The sequence below is a fragment of the Lepisosteus platostomus genome, chromosome 10, assembly GCF_059453375.1.
Source record: "Lepisosteus platostomus isolate fLepPlt1 chromosome 10, fLepPlt1.hap1, whole genome shotgun sequence".
Lineage (NCBI taxonomy): Eukaryota > Metazoa > Chordata > Actinopteri > Semionotiformes > Lepisosteidae > Lepisosteus > Lepisosteus platostomus.
The window spans coordinates 41745931-41769180 of NC_142620.1; the positions used below are offsets into that span (position 1 = coordinate 41745931).

The 23250-nt window shown below is 35.6% G+C and overlaps 1 protein-coding gene and 2 long non-coding RNA genes across 7 annotated transcripts in view; 2 read left to right on the top strand and 1 right to left on the bottom strand.

The window, feature by feature from the left end:
* Positions 1 to 6572, top strand: part of LOC148653733 (uncharacterized) — a 30751-nt gene extending 24179 nt beyond the window's left edge. Inside the window, exon 3 of the long non-coding RNA XR_015941742.1 lies at positions 6498 to 6572. This is a non-coding gene — a long non-coding RNA (uncharacterized LOC148653733). The remainder of the gene's footprint in view (positions 1 to 6497) is intronic.
* LOC148653732 (uncharacterized) overlaps positions 1 to 9181 on the top strand; it is a 36090-nt gene extending 26909 nt beyond the window's left edge. Inside the window, exon 2 of the long non-coding RNA XR_015941741.1 lies at positions 7772 to 9181. This is a non-coding gene — a long non-coding RNA (uncharacterized LOC148653732). The remainder of the gene's footprint in view (positions 1 to 7771) is intronic.
* lrch2 (leucine-rich repeats and calponin homology (CH) domain containing 2) overlaps positions 1 to 23250 on the bottom strand; it is a 117636-nt gene that overhangs the window by 7920 nt on the left and 86466 nt on the right. For 4 of the 5 annotated variants that reach the window (XM_088649027.1, XM_088649030.1, XM_088649029.1 and 1 more), the window contains 5 exons: positions 19174 to 19230; positions 15833 to 15896; positions 8453 to 8565; positions 7764 to 7901; positions 23 to 100 (listed from right to left, as the gene is read on the bottom strand). In XM_088649027.1, the coding sequence (XP_088505153.1) occupies positions 23 to 100; positions 7764 to 7901; positions 8453 to 8565; positions 15833 to 15896; positions 19174 to 19230 (450 nt within the window). Of the gene's footprint in view, positions 1 to 22; positions 101 to 7763; positions 7902 to 8452; positions 8566 to 9322; positions 11376 to 15832; positions 15897 to 19173; positions 19231 to 23250 lie in introns of those variants that run through there. The other variant, XM_088649031.1, reaches the window with a different exon arrangement.

The window sequence follows — 23250 nt, forward strand, 5'->3', positions numbered from 1 at the left end:
ACAAATAAAGCAGAGGAATTACCTGTGGCACACCTAGCTTTTTACATGCTTCCAAGAAGTTTTCCACATTTCGTCGGCACTTTGCCATGCTTAATTTAGGCTGAAAAAGAAATTAGATAAGATAATGTTCTCTATCTATGTTTCCAACACAGCAAAAAGAATTAGAAGAGGACTTTTAGGCACCTCTGACAATTCTACGGCCACCCCAAAAGAAAGGGAAACTTTGCCAATCCCATTTTGTCCTGTATAACACACTTCACTTACTGAATGATGTCCCTGTACTATAAGTGCTCAAAGCTACATGCATCCAAGGTGTTTCATTTTATTGTTGAGCCAAGATATCATTTTTCTTGGCTGAGAAACTTGTAGTATAAGAGAAATATATTTAAATAGAGATTTTTTTCAAAGGGTTTCACTTTCAATATATTAAAATAACTCTGAATTAATAATACTAATGTACTTAATTCTTAGTACTTAATTTAGTAGTACCTCTCCCTGATACTAACTGCCTTTAGAAAATCTACACACTCTCTTTTCATGCTGTGGCACATTAAATCAGAATTTATTAACACATTCTTCTTTTATAATCACTTTTCAGAATGTTTGAACATTTGTTTTTCACTTGGAGGTTGTGTGTTACAACATGCAAATGAGGGTAAATAAATTTGAATTTAATCTATCTTGATATCAGGCTGTTAGGACACAAAATGCATTACTATTGAAAGGGAGTGTAGACTTTCTATAAGCACTGTGTGTATATATATATACAAGGGAATGGAGTTTAAAATATAATAGTAAAAAACAGATTTCTAGAAATTAGTCAAATTATATAGTAAACCAGCTTTGATATACTGTTTCGTTTCAGAAGTTATACTGATATACTGTTTTGTTTCAGAAGTTTTATTTTACTACAGCTAAAGACAGATGAATGTCAAGTCCTTTTCAAAAAGAACAACAAATACCAACTCTGACAGCACAATTCCTGAAAAACGAATTGTGCTTGAGTACTGGAAACAATTATATCCTATAAGGAATTGTACAAAAATATTAAATATTACTACCGATAAAAGCAGATAAATTTACTGCTTCTGTAAATCCTGTGGTTTGTCCAGTAAAACACTATCTGAAGACACTTGTGAACTAGCTGTCAATATACTTTAAGAAAAAAGACATACAGTATAAACAAGGAAGAAAACTGTTCCGAGTGTGCCTGTTTTTATTAAGAAAGATATTCGATGTTTAATTAGATTAACAATATATGCTGCGGAAACAAAAGATGCAGGGATATTTTAAAACCAATCCTGATTGGTTTTAAATTTTGATTTGTACTCAAATCACTTAATGTACTGGAAATTGATGAGTCTTGATAGGCTAAATGATCTATTCTCACCATTAACTTTTCTTGCAAGCTGTACATAGTGCCTAACAAGATTGTTCTGATTAAAAAAAAACAACATTGCACAACGTGCCATTCAGGTTGTACATACCGGCCATCCCGTAAACTCATTAAAAAAAACACATTAATGTTTGGCATCCTCTTATCTTGTTAATTATCATCTTGTCAATTAAAGGTTTCATCTTGTACCTAGATATGAATCAAGAACGAAACCAGATTGCTTTCAAATTCATTGAAGTGATTGTCTTTCTGTGATTCTTTGTCTATCGACTGTCACAATTAGACGATTCATAATTTCCACTTTATTATTTACGGTTTCCTTTGCCTAATCAATCTGCCACTAGTTGATCATTTTTGTCCTATGCTACATTGGTCGGTAGTGTAAAGATTTAATCATTTAATCTCTTTACTGTGCACATTTTAATCCGCTTAGTATTGAATATTTATATGGAATTTTACCACTAAAGGGAAATTTTAGTAGCTGAGCATAAAAAGAATAGGAGCATAACACATCTGAAGGTCATAAAGGATATTAATCTAGGAACATAAACGTATTATGTAAACTGTGTATTGCTGGTATTGGTATTTTAAAGAAAATATACACACCAGTATTCCATTTCTGCCTAAACATTTTAAGCATCAAAGTCTTACATGTGGTTATTTTGAAACGTTTTTATGTGCTCCTTCTGACTATATTCTATATTCTATATTGATATGTGTGTTGCTGTTTCAGTGCATATCACATGACTTGCTTTGATGGCGTGACAGCTTAAGAAACTGATTTATAAGCCTGAGGTCGGGTGTTCAAATCCAGCAACTGCTATGAGTTTTCTTTTAACGGATAAACATTTCTTTGAAAAACTAAAATAGCAAATTTTATGGACACTACAGTATATTGACATTTTTTATATTTCTAAATATCACAACATGTTCATACTGTATGTACACAGCGGTACCGCAGGGTGTAAAGCCCTGTATTAATATTGTGTATTCGCCTGGTGCTGCACGGTTTTTGCATCTCTTTCCACTGTCTGAGTCTCTGACTACGTTGTTTGTAAACAAACCGGTTTCACAGGTATTTTCAAACTAGAACAGGGCAAGTCTTCCAATGAAAGACACGCACTCCTACTTCCCCCACAGACATATGTCTTCTTAGAAATACAGATTCACAACGCGAAGCTGTGTCAGTCTTTGGTGTAAGAAAAAATCAGTTTGAACACTTTGGGTGCTGTTTTTAAGACGCTGCTGAGTAAAGTATAGGAATTTTCCTGCTGTCCCTTACCTGAAAGAAAACAGGACATAAAGAAAGGGTTTCAGAAATCAAACAAAGCTTTATTCCTGTGCTAGTCTGGGTAATTGGAGGCTACGCTGTTATGCTTCCTATGGTGATATACAGGTTTTTCGCACAAAGCTGTATTGAGCAGTATTTCTCGCGTTGTGAACATGTGTACACATTGATCCCCTCGGATTCCAGCTAGTGCGTAATTACGCATCGATAAAAAACCTGAGGTTTAAAAAAAGAGAATTGGCTCACTGATAGTTTTGTACAAGCTGTGAACATTTTCACAAGTCGTGGTCTTTAAAATGCATTTGGTTTGAAGGCTTTCTGTGTTTCCATTCCGAACATATGAACAAAAGAATATTCGAGCGTGGTAAAAACAAATGGCTTAAAAAAGAAATAAAAAATTAGTTCTGAACGAGTTTAACTTTAATGCAGGAAAAATGTGTTTCCCAGAGGCTATACTGATTCTTATGGAAGCCTGTTTCCACCAGGGAGTAAAAAAAAATGCGCTATGGTATTCTCTCCGATGCAGTGCAGTTAAAAAAAATTATCTGATGCTGTTCCTAAATTTATATTGTTTATGATCCTCAGACGCTTTATGTTCCTTTTCTTTTTTCCAATGGATTGAACAGGGAGAGGCATTTCATGATGTACTTTTCACTGATGAAGAACAGTGGCTCTGGAACAGTTTTAAACCATGTCGTTTTATAAAAAGGGGAGATATGTGAACAAAACCCAAAACATCCACCGAAGGTTAGCCTATTCTACTCTGAGAAGAGTAGAGGGGGTGGAAAGTGCCCGCGGTCATTTAATTAGTATTAAAATTCGCACTGATTCCCTTTATTCCAATCACATACCCTTTTCTAATAGTTTTGAGAATCTCCAATTCACCATGCCTTTCACATGCTCATAAACAATACTCATTTAGGAACATAAACATATCATGTAAACTGTATATTGCTGGTATTGGTATTTATAAAACGTATTAATTAAACATTTAAAATACACTAATTTAATAAAAACAACACAAGTTTTGAATAGACAAAATCATATTATTTGTCTTCCTGGTATGTAGAACAGATCAGCAGGTCTTTTTTCGCTAAACATTGGCTGCCCACTGTGCTGTGTCAGAGGGAGAGGTAGCACCGGGAAGGAGGAAGTGTGGAGCTCAGTAATGTACAATGGCTGTAAGTCCCTTAATTATCATTAAGCACAGGTTTGTTTTTTGATACCATCGTTAGACAAAGCAGGAACTTATTGTACTTTCTAATGACATTACACGTGGAAAGATTACAGATTACACATTTTAATTGTCTTTAATTTTGTTATACATTTTAGAAAAGTTTCATCTATGCATACACCACAAAACTATTTTCGATTGTATTTCTGAATGCTATGTATAAAAAAAACTTGCAGCTTACTCAACGATTCTAAGATGATCATGAGGAAGTGTATTGCATGTTTAATGGTCTAACACCATTTTCCCCATTTTGATTAAAATCACAAACGCGTGTTTAATTAAAAGTCGGTTACAAAGAATGTAGACCAGGGTAATAATTTGAGTTTACAGCTTGTCCAAGGTCATTCATTATTAATACTATTAGTAATATCTTCGGTAAAGACTTTGATGCATAAGATATTTCTGCATAACTAAAATATTTATGATAAAGGTGGTAGGTTGTGTACTTTTGTCCAACTGAGCAATCTTGCTTTCATAAAATATACCAAATTTTTAATGTATAATGATTAACTTGCTGTAATACACAGTTTAAATTTAAAAGTCTAAAGAGTATACAACTTAAATTCTTAATTGAATAAAGATTGTCCCTCAGCAGTGATGGGGATTCAAAACCTTTTCTGGTGACAACTGGAATGCTGTACATGAGAGGTTCAACTTTATTAGCTCCACCTGGCGGTGATTCCAGATACTATTATCTTACTGCGGTATTATACAGTAAACGCGATATGACGCATTATGACGCATTCTAATGCGACACGCCTACCGCGTTTTACTGCGGCATACCCCACTCGTTTTGAATGGCTGCATCTGTACAGTACGTCTGGTTAAAAGACATGTAAAGTAACCCTCCTTTATATCATCATTTAAGTATTAATGCATTGCTTTTAAGTTAATTAAAATAGCACGGAGCTACTAAAACAAACAACAGTAATCACAAATGCATAGCAATCAGCTAAAATAAACAACATTAATCCTTCCTCTGCTCCCAGGGGAAACCAGAACTTTCTCTCTCTGCCTTTTCATAACAGTGCTCTGTGATTAGCATGCGCCACTGTAATGAAAATCACAAATAAGCACATTTGCTAATGTTAAATTCCCACCCTACTGTACTGGGAACATTTTCTTTTCTTTTTGAGGCACTTGGGGAAGAGCACTACAGTATATAGTATCAACCATCCCTAAATCACAGGAATCTACCCTGCAGAACTGTGATTTGGCCAAGCCTATGTGCTCTTCTTCCCAGTGGTGTTTGAACTGATTTATGAAATCAGGACGAAAAAGGATAGAATGTAATCTGAAGAGGTGGTCTTTGATAAACTTCAAGACAACAAAGCAGACTGAGAAGTAAGAAGACACCATTCTTAAAGACATCAGTGATTTCTCCGGGGCATTCTCAAACATGTTCCAAACCACAAATATAAAAAATGTTACTGTAAGAGGCCTTTTGGCACTTCTTTCTTATTTCTTTTATGTACTTTATTCATTAATTGATTTGGGCACCTTGAATTGCCGCCCTTGGGGATGAATAAAGTATTTTGAATTGAATTGATCCCAACCAACTGTTTTCCATTAGCCTGGCGGAACAGCTACCACAGCAAAAGTTGGCAGTGTGCTTTTTATATACTCACGGATCTGCCCCCTGTTTTCCATTGTATACCCACTTGTACTTGTACTTAAAGGTTAAGTAAACCTTAAGGAAAAATGGCACTGACAACTACTTATAGTTATGTTACATATTATTAATAACTGGGAAATTGTTTTATTACAGTTTTGTTTTGGTTCCAAGCAACAAAAATGAACCCTTCAGCAAAGAGCAATTTTCCTGACCCAAACAAGTCGTTCTGGTTGAGCTGCAGCCTCAGCAGAAAGTTAGATATGAGCCTTTTGTTTCCTTTTGCTTTTTTTTTTTTACCAGAATTGTTTGCTTAAACAGATAAATTATTTGGGGGAGGGGGCACCTACTTCGATAGCATTATGTGATAACCTTAGTTACCTTAAAGCAGACATAGATTAATGAGCTGGACAGAATCTAAGTGATTAATCTCAGGTTTGATTGAATAAACATGTTTCGGTTGCATTAAACAATTAATAGCTCTAACCAAACCTACGGTAGGATAAATCCACCCATTTTGTAACTGCTTTATCCAATATGGAGAGTTTGGGAGCCTACCTTGGATACATATCATCATAACTATGTTTTTAAAAAGTACAGTAATTCTCATTTGAAAATACTTACATACATATTACAAGAAAGTCATTATTAAATTAAATATTAAAACACTTAAATACAAATTGTAAGTAATTTATGGTGGCAATTAACTTTGCCGCCTCAGATGTATTGGGTCCTGAGTTTGATTTCAGCATTGGATACCTTCTGCGTGGAGTTTGCATGCTCACCACACATTTGCAAGGGACTTCACAGAGTGCTTCAGTTTCCTTCTACAGCTGAAAGACATGCTATCTAGGACTATCAACTATGGTCTCTTAATTTTCTTTCCTTTATATATATAAGTGTGTGTGTGTGCCCTGTGATGAACTGGCATCCGACCTATATCTTTTCTGTATCCACTGTCTGCCAGGTTACGATCTGGCTCACCCTGTTTTAACCAAGTGGTTACTGGACGTGGACCGAAATAATTCAAAATGAGATGACAGATTGAACTACGTAACTTGACAATACGTAAAGTACTGTACTTTAAAATACTTTTCATAAATATGTAATCTAATTAATATTTTTCATGCAAAAGATGTTTAGTCTTGTCCTTGTTAATCTTTCATCAATAACCAGTTACACCAGCTGCAGTTAATAAAGCAACTATTTAAAAACGGCACCTGAGCTGTCAAAGTTTATTTTCAGTAGATGGGAGCAAATGAGTTTAAAATTTATTTAAATAACTTTAGAAAATGAACATTTATCTTAGGTTGTCTAAGAAATAGACCATTATGTTATCTTCTGGAAACTGCTCTATTTCACTTAGATTGACTGAAATACCAGAATGCTTTATTTTACTGGGAAACTAATTGGAAACAATAAAGTAAGAGTTGAAAATGTTAATACTTAAAGAGACTCTGAAAAGTTATGCAAATGGAAAAAAATTCCACACTTCTTAGCTCTCGTCACTGGTCACTGGTTTAATGGTTGTTTCAAAGTTATCGAATTGAACATGTTCAGCATTTTCCTTGTCAAAAGCATGAGCACTGCTACAACAATCTGTGTATATACTCCCACTTACCTTCAACTCTAGTCATAAATCAAATGGCAGCGACACCTCTAGCAATAGCATGCCTCTACTAATGCCAAAACTGCCTCATATTACACAAGTTTACAACACATTGTGTCTTCTGATTCTGACTAAGATGGCTAAGAACAGATTTTCAAAGGTCCTGCTCCTTGCTCTATAACAGTATCTCAAACTTAGGCCTGGATAGCCTTGTGTCTTAGGGTTTTTGTTCCAACCTGAGCAGTCAATGAAACAATTATTATTATTATTCACTGCCTATTATACTAAACATTATTTTCTTTTATAGGCACAGCTAGCTATGAATCACCTTGGAGCCTGGTTAGAAGTATTACAGTTATGCAGCTAATTAAATAATTAGACCTTCTTTGTAACTAAGAATGTGAGTGGACCAAAAACCACACGACACAAGACCATCCAGATTTAGAGCTTAAGACCCCTGCTCTATGAGTTGCAGCACTTAGCCAATGAAAATCCCTGAGAGACTGGCAGGCTTCTCAGGGATTAAGAACTATATATTGACAGGTAAGGCTACATACCAAAGTGCCTGCTGCACTTTCTCAATGCCTTATCTTTCTTATAGGGTTTTCTAAAAACGGTTCTCACCACTGCAGGAGAAGGAACATGAATACTGGCCACAGAACGAGGTCGAATGTGATTGGCTAGATGGCAGAGCACGACCCCATCCATCAATGCTGCCCCAACATCATCAGGCAACAGGACTTTCAACCTGGATTCAAGGTTCTGCATTAAAAAAAAAATCAACAATAAAACAAAGAGTTTAGAAAAACTTTCTAGAGCATACATTTGATGTTATTACAACAGAATGTAGTGTACATCCATATCTGCAATATAATATGTCCTGTTGCATGCTGGACACCAGTGAGTATGACTCTCTTGTTGTTGTTTGGATTGGCAGTAAGAAGCAGAAAAGCATTCTCTAAGATAAGCATAAATAATAAACTGCTGAATGCTAACATGCATAGGCTGTATCCAGTGTAAATTCCCCTAAATCAACCTGATACTGTAAGCCATGCTTTCATTTCAGCCGAGCTCTCAATCATAATCAATCCCTAAATTGACTTAAAAACAGGGTTAATTTGATTTTTCGAATCCGTTTGCTGAGAGCTGTGTTGGAGAAGTGACTTGAGATCTCTAACATCTTAGAAAAAACTTTGCTGGAATGAAATGCTGGTGTGTGGTCCCCAGCACCAAGGCTGGCATCCCCTGCAGGAATTTTTGATGCAACGCTTAACTAACTCACTACGTTCAAATATTAGTGGCATTTTACTCACATCCCGAAGTTGTCTTATCTGTTCCATCTCTTCCCTCAAATGCTCCATTTTCCTTCTCATTGTGAAACCTGGGTCCACAGCACCATAGTCTTGACGGCTGCTTCGCGAGAATGCTGTGGTACAGTATGAATGAAAATACAGTAGGAATGAAAAATGAGACCGCAAAACCAAAAATAAATAAGGTAATACATTCATGCAAACTCTCTCATATGCATTTAAGCGTCTCCTGTAAAAACAGTTGCATGCCTGAACTCTCAATGCTGTGTCTATTACACAAAATAATGGGTCCTTCTAAACCTTTTTTTTTATCTTTGAGCAGAACAAAGACAAGTATTTATTTTTCAAATACAAAACATAAATGATTACATTACATTAGCTTTGATGTGCTGTAATGCACTGTTTGTTGTGAATTAAGACATCATTTTACACCAGTTGAAAGTGTTATTAAACTGTACAGTACATCGGGTGGCACTGTGGTTAAGGATCTGTGCCTGTGGCTGGAAGTTTGCTGGTTCAAATCCCACAGCTGGCAGAGGAATCATACTCTGTTGGGCCCCTACAATGGCTAAAGGGTACTATGGCTGACCCTGTGCTCTAACCTCCAGCTTCTCTCCCTGTGTGTGTCTCATGGAGAGCAAGCTGGGGTATGTGAAAAGATGAATTCCTAATGCAAGAAATTGTATATGGCTAATAAAGTGATTGGATTCCCTTTGGGGGTCACACCAAGAAGATTTCTCATCTATGGCTGCACATGTTTCTCCCAAGAAGATGACAACACAAAGATGCACCTTGTTCCTCTATTACCCAAGCAACCCCTTTGGTTTTTTCAATCAATAACATCATTTTCTATTTCAGACAAAGTGGCAAAAAATGCTTCATGAATATGCCTCGAAAGGGAACAGAAACCACTGAAGTGATAATAAAATAGTATGTCTGCAACTTACACTTGAAATGGCAAATAAAAAGGCTTCTCAGTAGAGTAAAGCCAAGTTTATCAAAGAAACCTCATTTACTGTATCTCGTTGCTTAAGTCAAAAGGAACAGAACTAAAAGGATGAGGAACAGAACAAATATGTGCTGTTTATGTATTTGCTTTTCAAATACCCTTATATACTGTAGTGTTAACCATGATCAGAATGGTTTGTACATTGTTTTCTACTTAGTATCAAGCCACTAAATATGTGAGTTTTTTATGATTCTATTAGGTCTGGCAAGTTCCACCTCAGTAAAAAAAAATAGTAGGGAATGGAGAACACATTTATTTTCTTTTGAACATTTTGAAATGACAGTAAATAACACTACAAACGTTTTTAACATTAATCCACACATCTCAGAAATTACTTTCATTTCAATAACAGAAATTATAAATTGTAGAAAGTACCAATTAATCTAACTGAGAATCCCTTAGCTTCCATGTTTGACAAAAACCCTCTTGCTCAGAAAAGTTATGAAATTCCACTCCCTTTCCTCACTTAAAAACCCCATGTGTGATGTTGTCCTTTCCAGTAAAATCATGGAGCACAGCTCCAATCTTGGGAGGTTTGCAACATCTTCAGGTTTTCATTCTTCTTGAACTCTCAACTACCCTTTTAACTGCACCATCTTAAGGGTGTTTCCAATTTCTTACAGCTGAAATTACAGTACTGTACTCAGGTAAAAAAAAAGGAACCATACAGCAAATCCTGCCTCAGCATGTTTGGTGGGATAAAAAAGAAAACAGACAGGAAAATCATGACCCGTAAATATGAAGAAATTTTTGTGTTTTTTAAGCAATGTGGAATCTTGTAACATTCCTTCATTTCCTTGCTTGCTTAATGGATAAGTTCTTACATTAAACTGCATTTTCTTTCTGGTACTGTCAATCAAGTCTGAATTATAAAGTGTTCCAGTTCAATAACATCATTCATAAGGCTGGAATTAACTTCAGCAATAGGTGTCAGTGATTTAAAGAACTGAGAAAACCCATTAGGTAACAGCTCTACATGGCCAAACTTGTGCACATCTACAGAAATTGTTCATTCATAGCACACACTGCGAGACATATATAAAGGTTATAAGTCAATAAATTACAAAGTGGTCTGACTTTAACTGAGCAGTTCTGCTTTAGTCATGTTCTTATTTTTAGGCAGAATGTTAATGCGGGCAGGATGAATTGTAATTTGAAAAAATCTTTTAAACAAGACATAAGAGTTTCACTGTTTTTGTCACCTGAACAGTCAGGTTTTGCCTACAAAGCTCTTTTTGTAGACTTTGCAATTAAGATTTGCTCAAATATCACAGATCTGCAGACAATACAAAGATAACTGAATAAATGTAGTAGATCGTAATGCCTTTACTCTCTACCTTTATGAGCAATAATCTTTTTCTGCAGATGGTGAAACCAGATGTGGTGACAGTATGAAGTTTTTTTAAGGAAACACCCATTAACTTTTCAGCTCCTCAGCTATGTATTTACAACATTCAACATAGATTAACTTCTTGGAAACTCAGTCTTTATTAAACTTTGGCAGTGAGGAATGGTGTGGTTGGGCTGACAAGTTCAGAAATAGAGAAGTTCCCAGTTACTATAGTGTGAACACTGTTTGGGAAAGAAACCAAAGTTGAACAAAAACAGTCAAATAAAAAACCAAGTACAAATATATATATATACAGTTTATTTCTATTTACTTTACTTTGGTCTTTTTAAGAGTTACTGGCTGGAAAACACTGTCTATAAGTTTATTTTCTGTATACTGTATAGGACTAATATTTATCTACTCACAGATAAATTAATTTAATTTGCTTTCTTCTTTTGCTGACAGTTATTGCACAGTTAGGTACCTTGAAATGTATTATAATTAATTTGAAAGTGCCACTTTGTGGGACTAAAAATCCAAGTATAAAATAAGGTCAAAACTTACAGTATTTTCCAAAGCATCTACAGCTAGAGATAAAAAAAGAATGAAGTATGTCACAGCCAACTTATACTTAAAGAAATCTGAAAGAACAATCAACATAAGTTACTGTTCTGTTTAAACAAGAAACCATATTACTGTATAACTATAAACAGGTCTTTATGTTGACATAACTGACTTGAACAAATGCAGCATACTGTACCATACTGTCATACCATATATACATCCTTAATGGGTTACACCATTCATATTTTTGTTTATTGAAATGCAAACAGGTAATTATCCAACAAATAAACTGACAATCCTAAGAACAATATCATGAAATACTCCCATTTATTTTATTATTATTAGGTATTGGTGCAACACGAAGATGATCTGTCTTTTCTGTCAAAATTACAGTCTAGTAAGAGCTTTGAGTCATGGTGCAGAACAGCTACTGGTGAGCAACAAGCTCAATCATACTGTAGATTTTCTAAAGGAAGTATGTGGCTCTGTGAAGACTAATATCCTCATTTGTCTGGATGTACAGAGATGAGAAAAGGTTTGTGAACCGCAGAGATAAATACAGAAACTTCACAGTTCTACCATGATACCCAGACATATCTGCAAACATTTGTTTATGAAAACATTGCAAGGAGAAAAACACTGCTCTCCAAAAGGAACACTGTGGCCCATCTGATTTTTCGTCACAAGTACATGTTGCACAAAATGCTCTCTGCCCTATCCCCAAACACTGTTTGTTACATTAATTGTAACTCTCACATTTCAGTAAATACAAAATTTATTTTTCCACTGAATTAGTTAGCAAAGGATGCTAAACAAATGGTTTAAGATATGTCTCCAGGGAAAGACACATCTGTCATGTTATTACAATGCCTTGCAGTTATAACATGACTCAGAGAATTAATCAGGTGCTGAAAATGAAAATTAAGATGAGGATGCATCCTGAAATGCCTCAGCAATTTAAACACAATTACAGGAAAAGCTTGAAATTATTTGCATATATCAGAGCTAAACATCTTATCAGGCAGCCACAGATATCTATAAACATGTGGTCTATGAGAGCAGAGGTGGGGAAGGTCAACCCCAGTTTTCTGTTGAAGACCTCTGAATACTCTGAAATATTGTTACTGTATTACTACTATTGTATTTGAGAAATGCCTTCACACAGGTATCTAGCAAAAAGCATACACCTTACAGCCACTCTAAAATAAAAACTACAATAGCACATATTTCGAGAAAATAATTTAACCGACACTATAATTATGATTGACAAGTAGAGCATCATAAACAAGAATGGAATGGCGCTGGGTATAAGAGCTGCACACAGTAAGTGCCTCAGCAAGTGCTCACTGCTTGTCTGGAACACTTCTGAAACAGTCAGTCTTGCACAGTGACAGCCTATGTTTGTCAGCTGACTGGAATGAAACCAGGCCTGCCAACCACACACAGCAACAGCACATAGAGGGGTACTACGGATATATTTTGTGAAGTTCTTAATCCATAACTTAACTTTACTGCAGTTTGGCTAAGTTGTTTTTATTTCCCTTGAAAATATGCTTTAAACATATCACTTATAAGACAAGAAGAGCTTCCATCCATCCATTTTCTAACCCTTTCTTCCAATGCGGGGTCAGGGCAGAAGATTGAGCCTATTCCGGTAAATACAAGGGTGCAAGCCAGGGTACACCCTGGACATGACGCTAATCAATCACAGGGCCAACACAGACATGCATATACTCAAATTAGGGCCAATTTTCCCAGAAGCCATTTAACCAATCAGTTTGTTTTTGGACTGTGGGAAGAATCTGGAAAACCTGGAGGAAAGCCTTGCAAACATAGGTAGAACAAATAAACTCCATGCAAAGCGTATCCCTCTCTTAAAATGAGAAGCCATCTGTTAATAATAACAAGCTAATTGCGCAGGGGGGGATACGGACTGCCGTTTTGGCTACATTTTCAATCTATGCAATGTAAAAGCAACAAATACAGTTGATCATATAAGACAGGTAATTTAATGACTGATTCTAACAGCTTATAAAAATGTTGTAAAAATAGTAATGAAAAACTAATTTAAAAAAAATAAGCCAAAAAGTATCTGTTACCCAAACTAAACACAAACAATATAGATAGGATTACAAGCCGATTTCTCAGAAAATTAATAGGATCTAAATTTTGCTGCCAGAGCATGATTAATAAAACAGTGCTGAAAACAAGCTCATAGATGGAAAATGAATAGAAAAATGGCATGCTGTTCAAATGAAAGCTGAATTAAAGATGTTTTCTTATTTCAACAATAGTCCTGTGTAAAAGTTTTATTCTTTACTCTTTGATCTATGACCAATGCTTGGAACTGCTAAGCATAAACTAACTCTGCTCCCAGGGAAGATGAAAGATACAGCATGTGCATGTCACAACTCAGACATGCACCTGACTATAAGAATCCACCCCAATTTGTATGATGATCACAGCCATCAAATGTTTTTGAATAGATTTTAATGTACAGAACATCTGGCTACAGATTAAAGTCCTGGAACAAAGAAACCATTTTTATTTGACCTTCGGGAGTTATGTGTTTAATGAAGTAGTGTACAGTATGTGATTACCCTCACTATGTCAGAGCCACTGCAGTGATTTCATTCAAATCTATTCCAAATGCAATAAAATGTTCAAAATGTTCATGTTGTGAAGGAATCGTTCCCATTTTGATTTTTTTTGCCCAGGATCAACAACATTCTGTTTACATGTTACCTTCATTCAAACATAATCATACAAATAAGTACACTGATCACTGCTTTGTTATTTTTGGCAAACAAATGCAGGTTATTATGATGAAATATGGTTTGAAATGATTCCAAAAATGTTAACACTGTTTACATTTGATACAATTTGACTGTTGAGTGATGTACAGTAACAATATTTTGAAAACCTAAATGGTATGCTTAAGAAAATGTTAAAGCATTTGATTGGAAGAAAAATAAAATATGAATCGTTGATAGAATGTTGAGTCCAGATACATTTAATGCATTAAATACGTCACTTTCACAGTTTGCTGTTTGTTTACTATGAGAAGTTTGTTTGTTAAAGGTGTGGCTTGTATAGGTGCTAGAGCAACTTCTTCAGGTAGAGTGATGGCGACAGCTTGGAGGCAAGTTTGTGTCCTCTTATTTCCAAACACCTTCATTTAAAGCAGCACTGCATATTGTGTATTTTTTCCATGGATTTCATTACGGTTTGTCATTTGTAGTAGGATACTTTGTCTTTGGTTTAACGGCCAATACAGGTAATTTATTCATTAACAAGGCTTTCAAATACATTTTTTGAATATAATTGACAAATATAGGCTTTTTGATATGCCTTTTTGATATTTTTGATATATTTTGATATGTCTGTATCCCGTGATTACTCTTTTGCAAATTGAGAGTGCAAAATCAATCTGATCTATCTATAACAGAAATATGATTCAACAAATGCTTGCTGACTCAAAAAAAAGAGAAAAATGTCTGAGAAATGTGTTTTTTTTATTTTCCTACCCTAATAAAGTGTGCAGTCAGGTGATAGTGATAGATTTGTGTACCAACAACTAAACCACACAGTACACACACTTCAACCACACAGTACACACACTTCATAACTGTTCCCTTCCTCATAACAACTTAATTTTGCATCACTTTTTATTAAATATGTTGCTTAGAATTGTGCAGCAAATCCAAAATAAATAAATGACTTACTTTGGCATTCTCAGAATACATTTAGTTAAATATGTTATGATACTTAAATTGGAGATGTAATTATGTCACAACATTGTGATGATGTGATGCCACTCGGGCATTTTATCAAGGATTAATACATAAGGTAACTTAAATCACTGTAAAGCTGTAAAAACATGATCAGTATCAAAAAGGACTGATCATGAAGGTCAAAGATCTAAGAAACTGGCTATATTCTTGAAGTGCTAATCATGTAACAGAGTCCTGGTGGACTAAGATGGCATATGCTGTTAGCAAGGGAGAATGGAAGTTGAGGGCACTTAACACGTTAAGAAGAGAGAGGGGAGGTGATAGAGGTACCCCTGTTGAGCTGATAAACCTTTAATGAATGGGAGTGTCTCCTGTGCCAAGGAGTACTCTATTACTGTTCATGGTGGCACTGCCCCTGGCATGGTGAATAAATAAGGGTGCGTCTGATTTTTATCAGGAACTGAGTGTTTTAGGTTCAGTCTTGTTTTCTACACCTGCTTTCTTTAACATCGGCACAGCCTACAGCTTTTGTCACTCATATCTGTGCCCCAAGCATTCTTAGAACCCACATGAAGACAGGTAGTGTTAGAAGAGCTTGCTTTACTCACATGTCTGATGTTAGCCAGTTTTCAATTCGAACACCTAAACACTCCAGTATGTCTGTAGCAATTGGCTTGAAATAGAATTAACTTTTATCTTAAATAGATCTACTGCACAGATTTAGTAAACAGCAATGTTTTAATTACCTGATCTTGGTTTCAGACCAAACACTGTAAGAGTTGTGTTACAGTCACTGGAGTGGATTCCACCCTGCAATAAAAGTAAAAGAATGGGAATTAATATAATATTCTTAAACCAAGAACAGAAAGTTTTGAAACAGTTACAGTAGCTACATGTTTCTACACTTAAATTATTTTTCCTCTTCACTCAAGAAAAAACACCACAATACCACTGCATTTTCTAAAGTGGTTTTACATTTACTTTTTTTTCTACATTTTACAGTTACAGTCCTATTAAATGTATTTTTCTGACCATTTTATCAGGACAACATAGGAGAACGAGGTTGAATATTATTAATAAATACATTTTTCAAGTGGTTGCTTGCATAATGTAGTCACTTTACTGTCATTCTGGAGAATTCTTAAAAAGTCATGTGTCATGCTTATTCCAGTAATTAAATGTATTAAAAATAGCAGTTTAGTATTTTGATAAACACAGATCTCCTAATACCTAAAAACATTTGCTAAAATCCCAAATCACTTTGAGAATACCTAATTCTGTAGCTAAAGGCTGAGCTACAGTATGTTGGCCTCATACAGTAATTGTCATAAGAACTGGTCAAAAACTGGTCAGCTAGAAGACATCCTTGGCTATCTTGCTTGGGTTGGATATATTACGTACAATACAAGGTCGATCCCCATGGGTATGTTAAGGTTTTCAACAACCAGTCAATATTTTGAAGCTAGTAACTGAAATAAGAATTTATGAAGGGTTACGAATGAAAGGAGGCCATTTAATAGTTGCTAAATACAGTATATATATCCTGGAATGTCAATAACACCAGTCAGACAAATCCTAGGAGGAACCATAGATCCATGTAGGCTAAGTACCGAAAATGAGTGAGAACTGCAAGTTTATCAGAATGTCAAAAACAATAAGACATGAATTACAGGGCTGTTAGTTAAACAGTTGTAACAGTGTGCTTGTACTCCTGCCTTTTGTATCACATTTCATGCATAAAATGTGTCACTAACAACAGTAAAACAGGACAATAATATTTGCAAATTGACATTACACAATTGATCAATAATCATTTTTTTCAAATTTAATGTGATACTTGCAGTGGAGCACAAATTGGATGATGGCACAATACAGAACAGATTAATATGACACATAGTACTGTATATTCTATCTGTACAGTGAAAACAGAGGTGTAGGTAAACACACAAAACATTATTACCGATGAATTTTGGGTAAAACAAAAAGATCAGAACAGAGGAGCAAGAGATTCTGTTACTCCCTATGTTCTGTGCAGTCTGTGGGAGTTAATGTCTGCTGTCAGAAGTGGCGAAGGGCAGAAACCCTGTGTGCACCACATTCCAGAGGGAGAAGGACTGTTTTGTTTCTTGTGAATTTTAGAAGTTTTGCTTTGAAAAGTCTGAGATTGTTAAATCTATATTGTTTATTTGGAGGCTGATAAGTAGTTTAGCTGCTTGGGTAGGATAGTTAGGGACTTTAAGAAGTATAGTCAGGAGCTCAAAAAGAGGTTATGCGTTTGTTCTGATATTTGATTGTGGTGCCTTTTCAGTTTTTCCCTGAAATGTACAATAAAGCGCAACCTTAAAGCTGCGTGTTTGGTGTCTCTTTTGGGCTGGACACACCTAATGGCTTGTCACAAACTCCCATTCCTGTAACTTTAAGAGTTCATTTTCACTGACTCAAATTTCAGGTTTGCTCTGGCACTACGCTGCCTCTATCACGTAATGCACTTTTCTTTTCCGGGGAATGAGAGCTTAGGGGCCTAAGATGTACATGTACATAATGTGCAAACTTTTTAATAATTATAATTACTGTACATTATTAAATGTGCTGATTTGTTTCGCATGTAATAAAAGAACCTGAAACTGCTTGTTTTTGGGCGGGCTTGCATTCATGAGCTGGGAACTCCCTTTTCTTCAGAAACTGACAGAAACTGCCAAACGAACATTTACAGCATCAGAGAAAACACATCAATACTGTCACTCATTACTAAAAAAAGAAAGGATATACCTAGAAGCCACTGGCAGCTGCTCTGTTCAGATTTGAATACAGCTGCTTTTGGCCAGCATTACATTGTCTCTGTCCACACCTTTTAGACAGCATTCATCATACTGTGCTTGGGGTGCATATTTACCAAAGATTTTCCAAATCCCTAAAAGTAGATCTCTGCAAATTAAAATCTAAATAAAATGAGCAATTATAGATTGACACATGACTGACTTTGTTCATATTTACCTCTTAAATTTATAACATACAACAGAAGAAACTCAAACACAAAACCTAAGCAGGTTGCCTAACTAGTTTAAAGCATATGAAATACAAAAGACATTTTACTGTGGTTTGTACAAAAAAGCATTAACTATATTCGGGCTATTTCACACTCTTGCAAGAGTACCTTTCAAATCTTTTAATTGAAGCTGTTTTGTAAAATACAGTATATACTCACACAGAGCATATATATTCACATAGAGCTCATGGTGATACCACTAAATATTTTTCAATCCTGGCTCATGCGCTTTGATAAAGAATGACAATGCAAGACGATCATCTGCCACCTTTATCACCAGGTTTGGAAACAGGAAGTATAAAACTGCTTCACAAAAATGCTACTTATGTACTTCCTCTCTCTTTTGTTGAAATATTTGCCTGCTGATTCCCCTTTGTGTGCATCTTTTCTACACTCCTCCCTCCACCTCATCTTCTCCCTTCCTGTTACATTCCTCATACAGTAAGTGAGCGTATTTTGGACAGACTTTACCTTATAGCCAAGAATGTTACTTCCTCAGCCATGATTACATTTGAGCTTCAGTCTCGTTGAAGACTCTAGAAACGATTATTGATTTTATTTTTAAAAATGTCCTGTGTCTGACCATTTCTGATACCAGAAATAATTCTGTACATCTGGCAAACAACAGGTAACAATAAACACGAAGAAGTGACAAAAATCTTGTTGGAAAACAAAACCAATGCTCCCAGTTCTATGTGAAAACATACAAAGAAATAAATTAACTTAAGCCCAATTTTCTTCAGTCCATGATCTCTGCTCACTTTTTGCAGATCATGAGCTGCTTTGGACTGGAGTATTCAAGGCCCTTTTATATTATGGATTGTTTTGAATATTATAGAAAATCTTCAAGTTACTATCCATATTTCACAGTACGTAGTGTATTTTTAATTCAATAACATTTTTGTATATTTTGATAACTTTTGAACAATAACCATTTCTTTTTACTGAGAATCCTCTAAAAATAACACTGGAAACAAAGCATCATTCTTAACAGAATTGCAGGCACCAGTTACTAAAAGGGAATAAAAGGATCACCCTCACCTCATGATCATTTTCATTCCCACTCGAGCTTTTCCTTGAAGAGCTCTGGCACTTATACTGCAATAAGAAGTAGACATAACAGATTTTTTTAAAAGGTCACATACAAAAAACACATTTTCCAGACCAAAAATGCATTTTTTACTGCAAATTAGGTCACTAAATTATAGTTTTGTTACAGACCCAAGAAAACAAAAGTGGAAACTACTTTAGTACATCCATACGAGAAATATGAGAGAGCATATATTATGGCTACTCTGCATGTTGAAGAGATTCACTTATCTAGGTCATCTGCAAATATATGTGTACACCTCTTTAAAATGAAGTCAAGGCTGGTTTTGCTTTGCCAACAGCTGGTTGTAAGGAGCCCATTTAGCCCCTCTAGCTTAATTGAATTTTTAGTAACTAATTGATTTAAGGATTTCATCCATTTATTTTTTTTGAAAGACGCTAACGCATGGTATCAGCATTTAAATACTCCACAATAACAAAAAAAAAACAATATTAAGTATTATGTAGCAATTGAAGTCATTACAAAAAGCCATTGAGATGCATCAGCATATATAGGGCCCTTCAAAAGTATGTTTAAACTGGAATTTTCACTTTAATTTCTAATTATAATAATAGTTTCTCATGGAAATACAACAAGGTAGATATGTATAGCATAACTGTTTTATTTTATCAATTTTGTTCTACCATCTTGAATCAATTAAACAAATTGACAGTGTTGAACCTCTTTATTTTGAAGGAGCAGAGGTATTGGGACAACAGCCTGTCGTGGGGCAATTAGACAGCAATAGCTGTGAACCTGTCCTGTTCAACTTATCAGTCTGACTCACTTTAACTCTACTTTTTGTAGACAGTGATCAAAAGTCAAAATGAAAATCAAAGAACTTTCAGTTAAAAATAAGCAGTTAATTCTGATGAAAGAAAAGGAAACCTCAGCCACAACCACAGCACAGACATTGGGCACAACATAAGCAACAATATGGGATATAATGAAAAAGAATGAATTACCTGATTACCAATCAGCCAAAAATAGGTCAGCCAAGAAAAACATCTGCACTTGATGACAGAGCTATTTCGATAGCTGTTACGGAAAACCCTAAAACAATTGTCAATGAAATCAGCAACACCCTCCAGAGAGCAGAGGTAATGGTATCAAAATGCACAGTTTGCAGAAGACTGAGATAAAAAAAAACTAAAAAGGTTGCTCTGCTAGGAGTAAACGTCTCATCACCAAAAACAGGAAAGCCAGATTGGAACTGGCTCTCAAGTTCAAAACTGAGCCAGGGGAATTTTGAAGTTTTATAGACAAATGAGACCAAAATAAAAGTTTACCAAAGTGACGGAAAGGAATTGCGGATGAATCAGAAGAATACCACTTTATCCATGAAAAAGACCATAGTCAGCCAACTAGTAACATTAATCAGACTAGAACCAGCATCATCTGAATCACAGCACACAATCTATACTCTGCTTTAGAGGCTTGAGACACTAAGGTGACTCTGTGTGACACTTTCTAACCCGCCTCTGGAGTGTGGATTTAATGTGGACTGGAAAGGTCATGAATCTTTTCTAAGATGGCAGCTTCCTAAACCAGCCATACTAAAATGTAAGTGTGTACAATGTTCTACAAGTGTAAAAACTTGCAAACAACGGCTTTACTGTTGCTTGGGGTTCACTGGAAATAAAATCACTTCTGCTTTCCTAAAAATGCACTGCTTCTTGAATGATTTGTTTTGCAACATTCAACAGTCACCAGATTCTATGTCAACATCTGAGGGTGAAAGGTTTGCACTAAAAGTCATTTCCTTCAAGCATTCCTTGCAAATCAAAAAACAAGACTTGAAATAACCACAGGAAGAAAAAAAAATTCACCTCCCCTGTAATTCATGTTACTCATTATTCTCTGTAATCTGGATTTATTAAGCAAAAATATTTAAGACTGCCCAATGTTATTCACCTTTCTTAGGTTTACAGTGCGTATGGTCAACTTTGTAATATAACAGTAAAGTAAATGCAGCTTTTATGAGTGAAGAGAAATAGAAAGAACACACCATCATAAACACCATATATCAAGTGACTGTTTTTTGGTTATTATTGCATAAATAAGGTAGTCAGAAAATGAAGATAGAAAACCCTCATTTCCAGACAGGGTAATTTCTCAGAAAGAAGGGTTCACTGAGCAGAATAGTACTTTGAGAAAACAGTTGTTAAATCTGCTCTAGAGAAAAAAATATTCAGAACACTTTAGGTATGAGAGTTCTGAAACTTGGCCACACTGCAGTCTGGAGTATTCTCATCTTATTAAGGACACTATTTACAAACACTAGAATTGTTTTTTCATTGAGACTGTCTATTAGAATACCACTCAGTAAGGATAAATTCCTTAATATATATGTTTGTGTGCACAGGATGCCACGTGTTCTACCAGACATATGAACCAGCACTAATAATTGTGTGATGTACTGCAACAACTAGTGGATTTCAGGAATCTGCATCCAAGGTTACATACATAACATATTTTCATCACCCTCACCTTGCAAGAATAACAGAACTGAGCCTGCTTCTATGTTAAATGAGATTAGGAAACACAGTGGGAGGGATTGTATACCATATACAAAAGCTTGCCAGATCCTTTGATATCCTTCATTCTGAGCTTAATGACCGTCCTGTTCAATACAAATCACGGATTTCAATGTTTGTTTTGTGGTCAATTATCCATTTTTACACCATGGATTGTAATGTATGCTTGTGATTACTGTCTTTGTGGAAGATTCACTATTGGCCATGTTGAAGCCTCCTGGCAGAAGAAACCAGGTTTGTGCTAAAATGTCCTTGTACTTGGTAAAGTTCACGATGCTGATGACCTTAAGGAGGGCCCCATGCCCAGTGGAAGCAAAATGGCTCCATAACATCTAACCACCCTTTTTTAAATTAAATTAAATGAATTATGATATTTTTTTCCTGTAAATTAAACCTTCTTTTGAAATATCCAACTGCTTTTTAACCAACTGCTACTGTATGTGTTTTTGGCCAAAGATCAAAGACACATTTCTGCCTTATGTGTGTCGGTTCCTATCGAAGAGCAGGCGAAACACCTGTTAGCTGCTCTCAATAAAGCTTTTTTTTTTGTGGAAGCTCCAAAAAAGGCCTGTTAGTATGGAGTTGGTGTCTAACTGTAGAATTGAATACTCATGACTCCAAGATTCAGCCTAGTTCTGAAATACTCCACCTGTGGCTCTTGGACTTTTCTTTGCCACCCGAGCCACCTTCCTCAGTCAGCACTGGGGAAATGCACACATACTATGCCAGGCAAGTTTAGCACTGTACCAGTAGTTGTAAGTAATAATAATAATAATAATAATAATAATAATAATAATAATAATAATAATAATAATACGCTCACCACACATCAGCTAACAGTGTGGAGGAGAACAGAGTGCTGAAATCAATTCAGAGGTCATGATTGGTAACAGCCTATGGGAAATTTGGCCAGGATGTCAGGGTATCATCCCTACTTTTGTTTTAGAAAATCTCTGGAATTTTTAGTGACCACAGCGACTCAGAACCTTGGTTTCACATCTCAAGGACAATGCCTTTTAACAGTATAGCAACCCTGTCACAATACTGGGAAATTAGACTGCACACAGACTGCAGAGTGAATGTCCCCTGCTGGCCCCACTAAAACCTCTCCCAGCAGCAACCTTAGTTTTTCCGAGGAGGTCTCCCATCCAGGTACTGACCAAACTCACACCTGCTAAGCTTCGGTGTTGCAAGGTGACATGACTGCTGGCACATCTTTTTAATTATCACCGTATTCGTGGTAAGGGGGTATTTATTTTTCATACCCATTACCCGAGTTATGAAGCAATCTTTTCTCTCTTTTCATTTGGGAATTCATTGCTGTTACCCATGGTGATAAATGACAAAAGGATTTAGATACATGTATGTTACTGTCTCTCATTTTCATACACCGGTTAATCAGGAAGTATTGGAAGGATTACTTAAGACTGAGATAAACATAAAAAGTAGAATGTTGATGCAGATTAAATTTTGATTTTATTTTTAAAGATC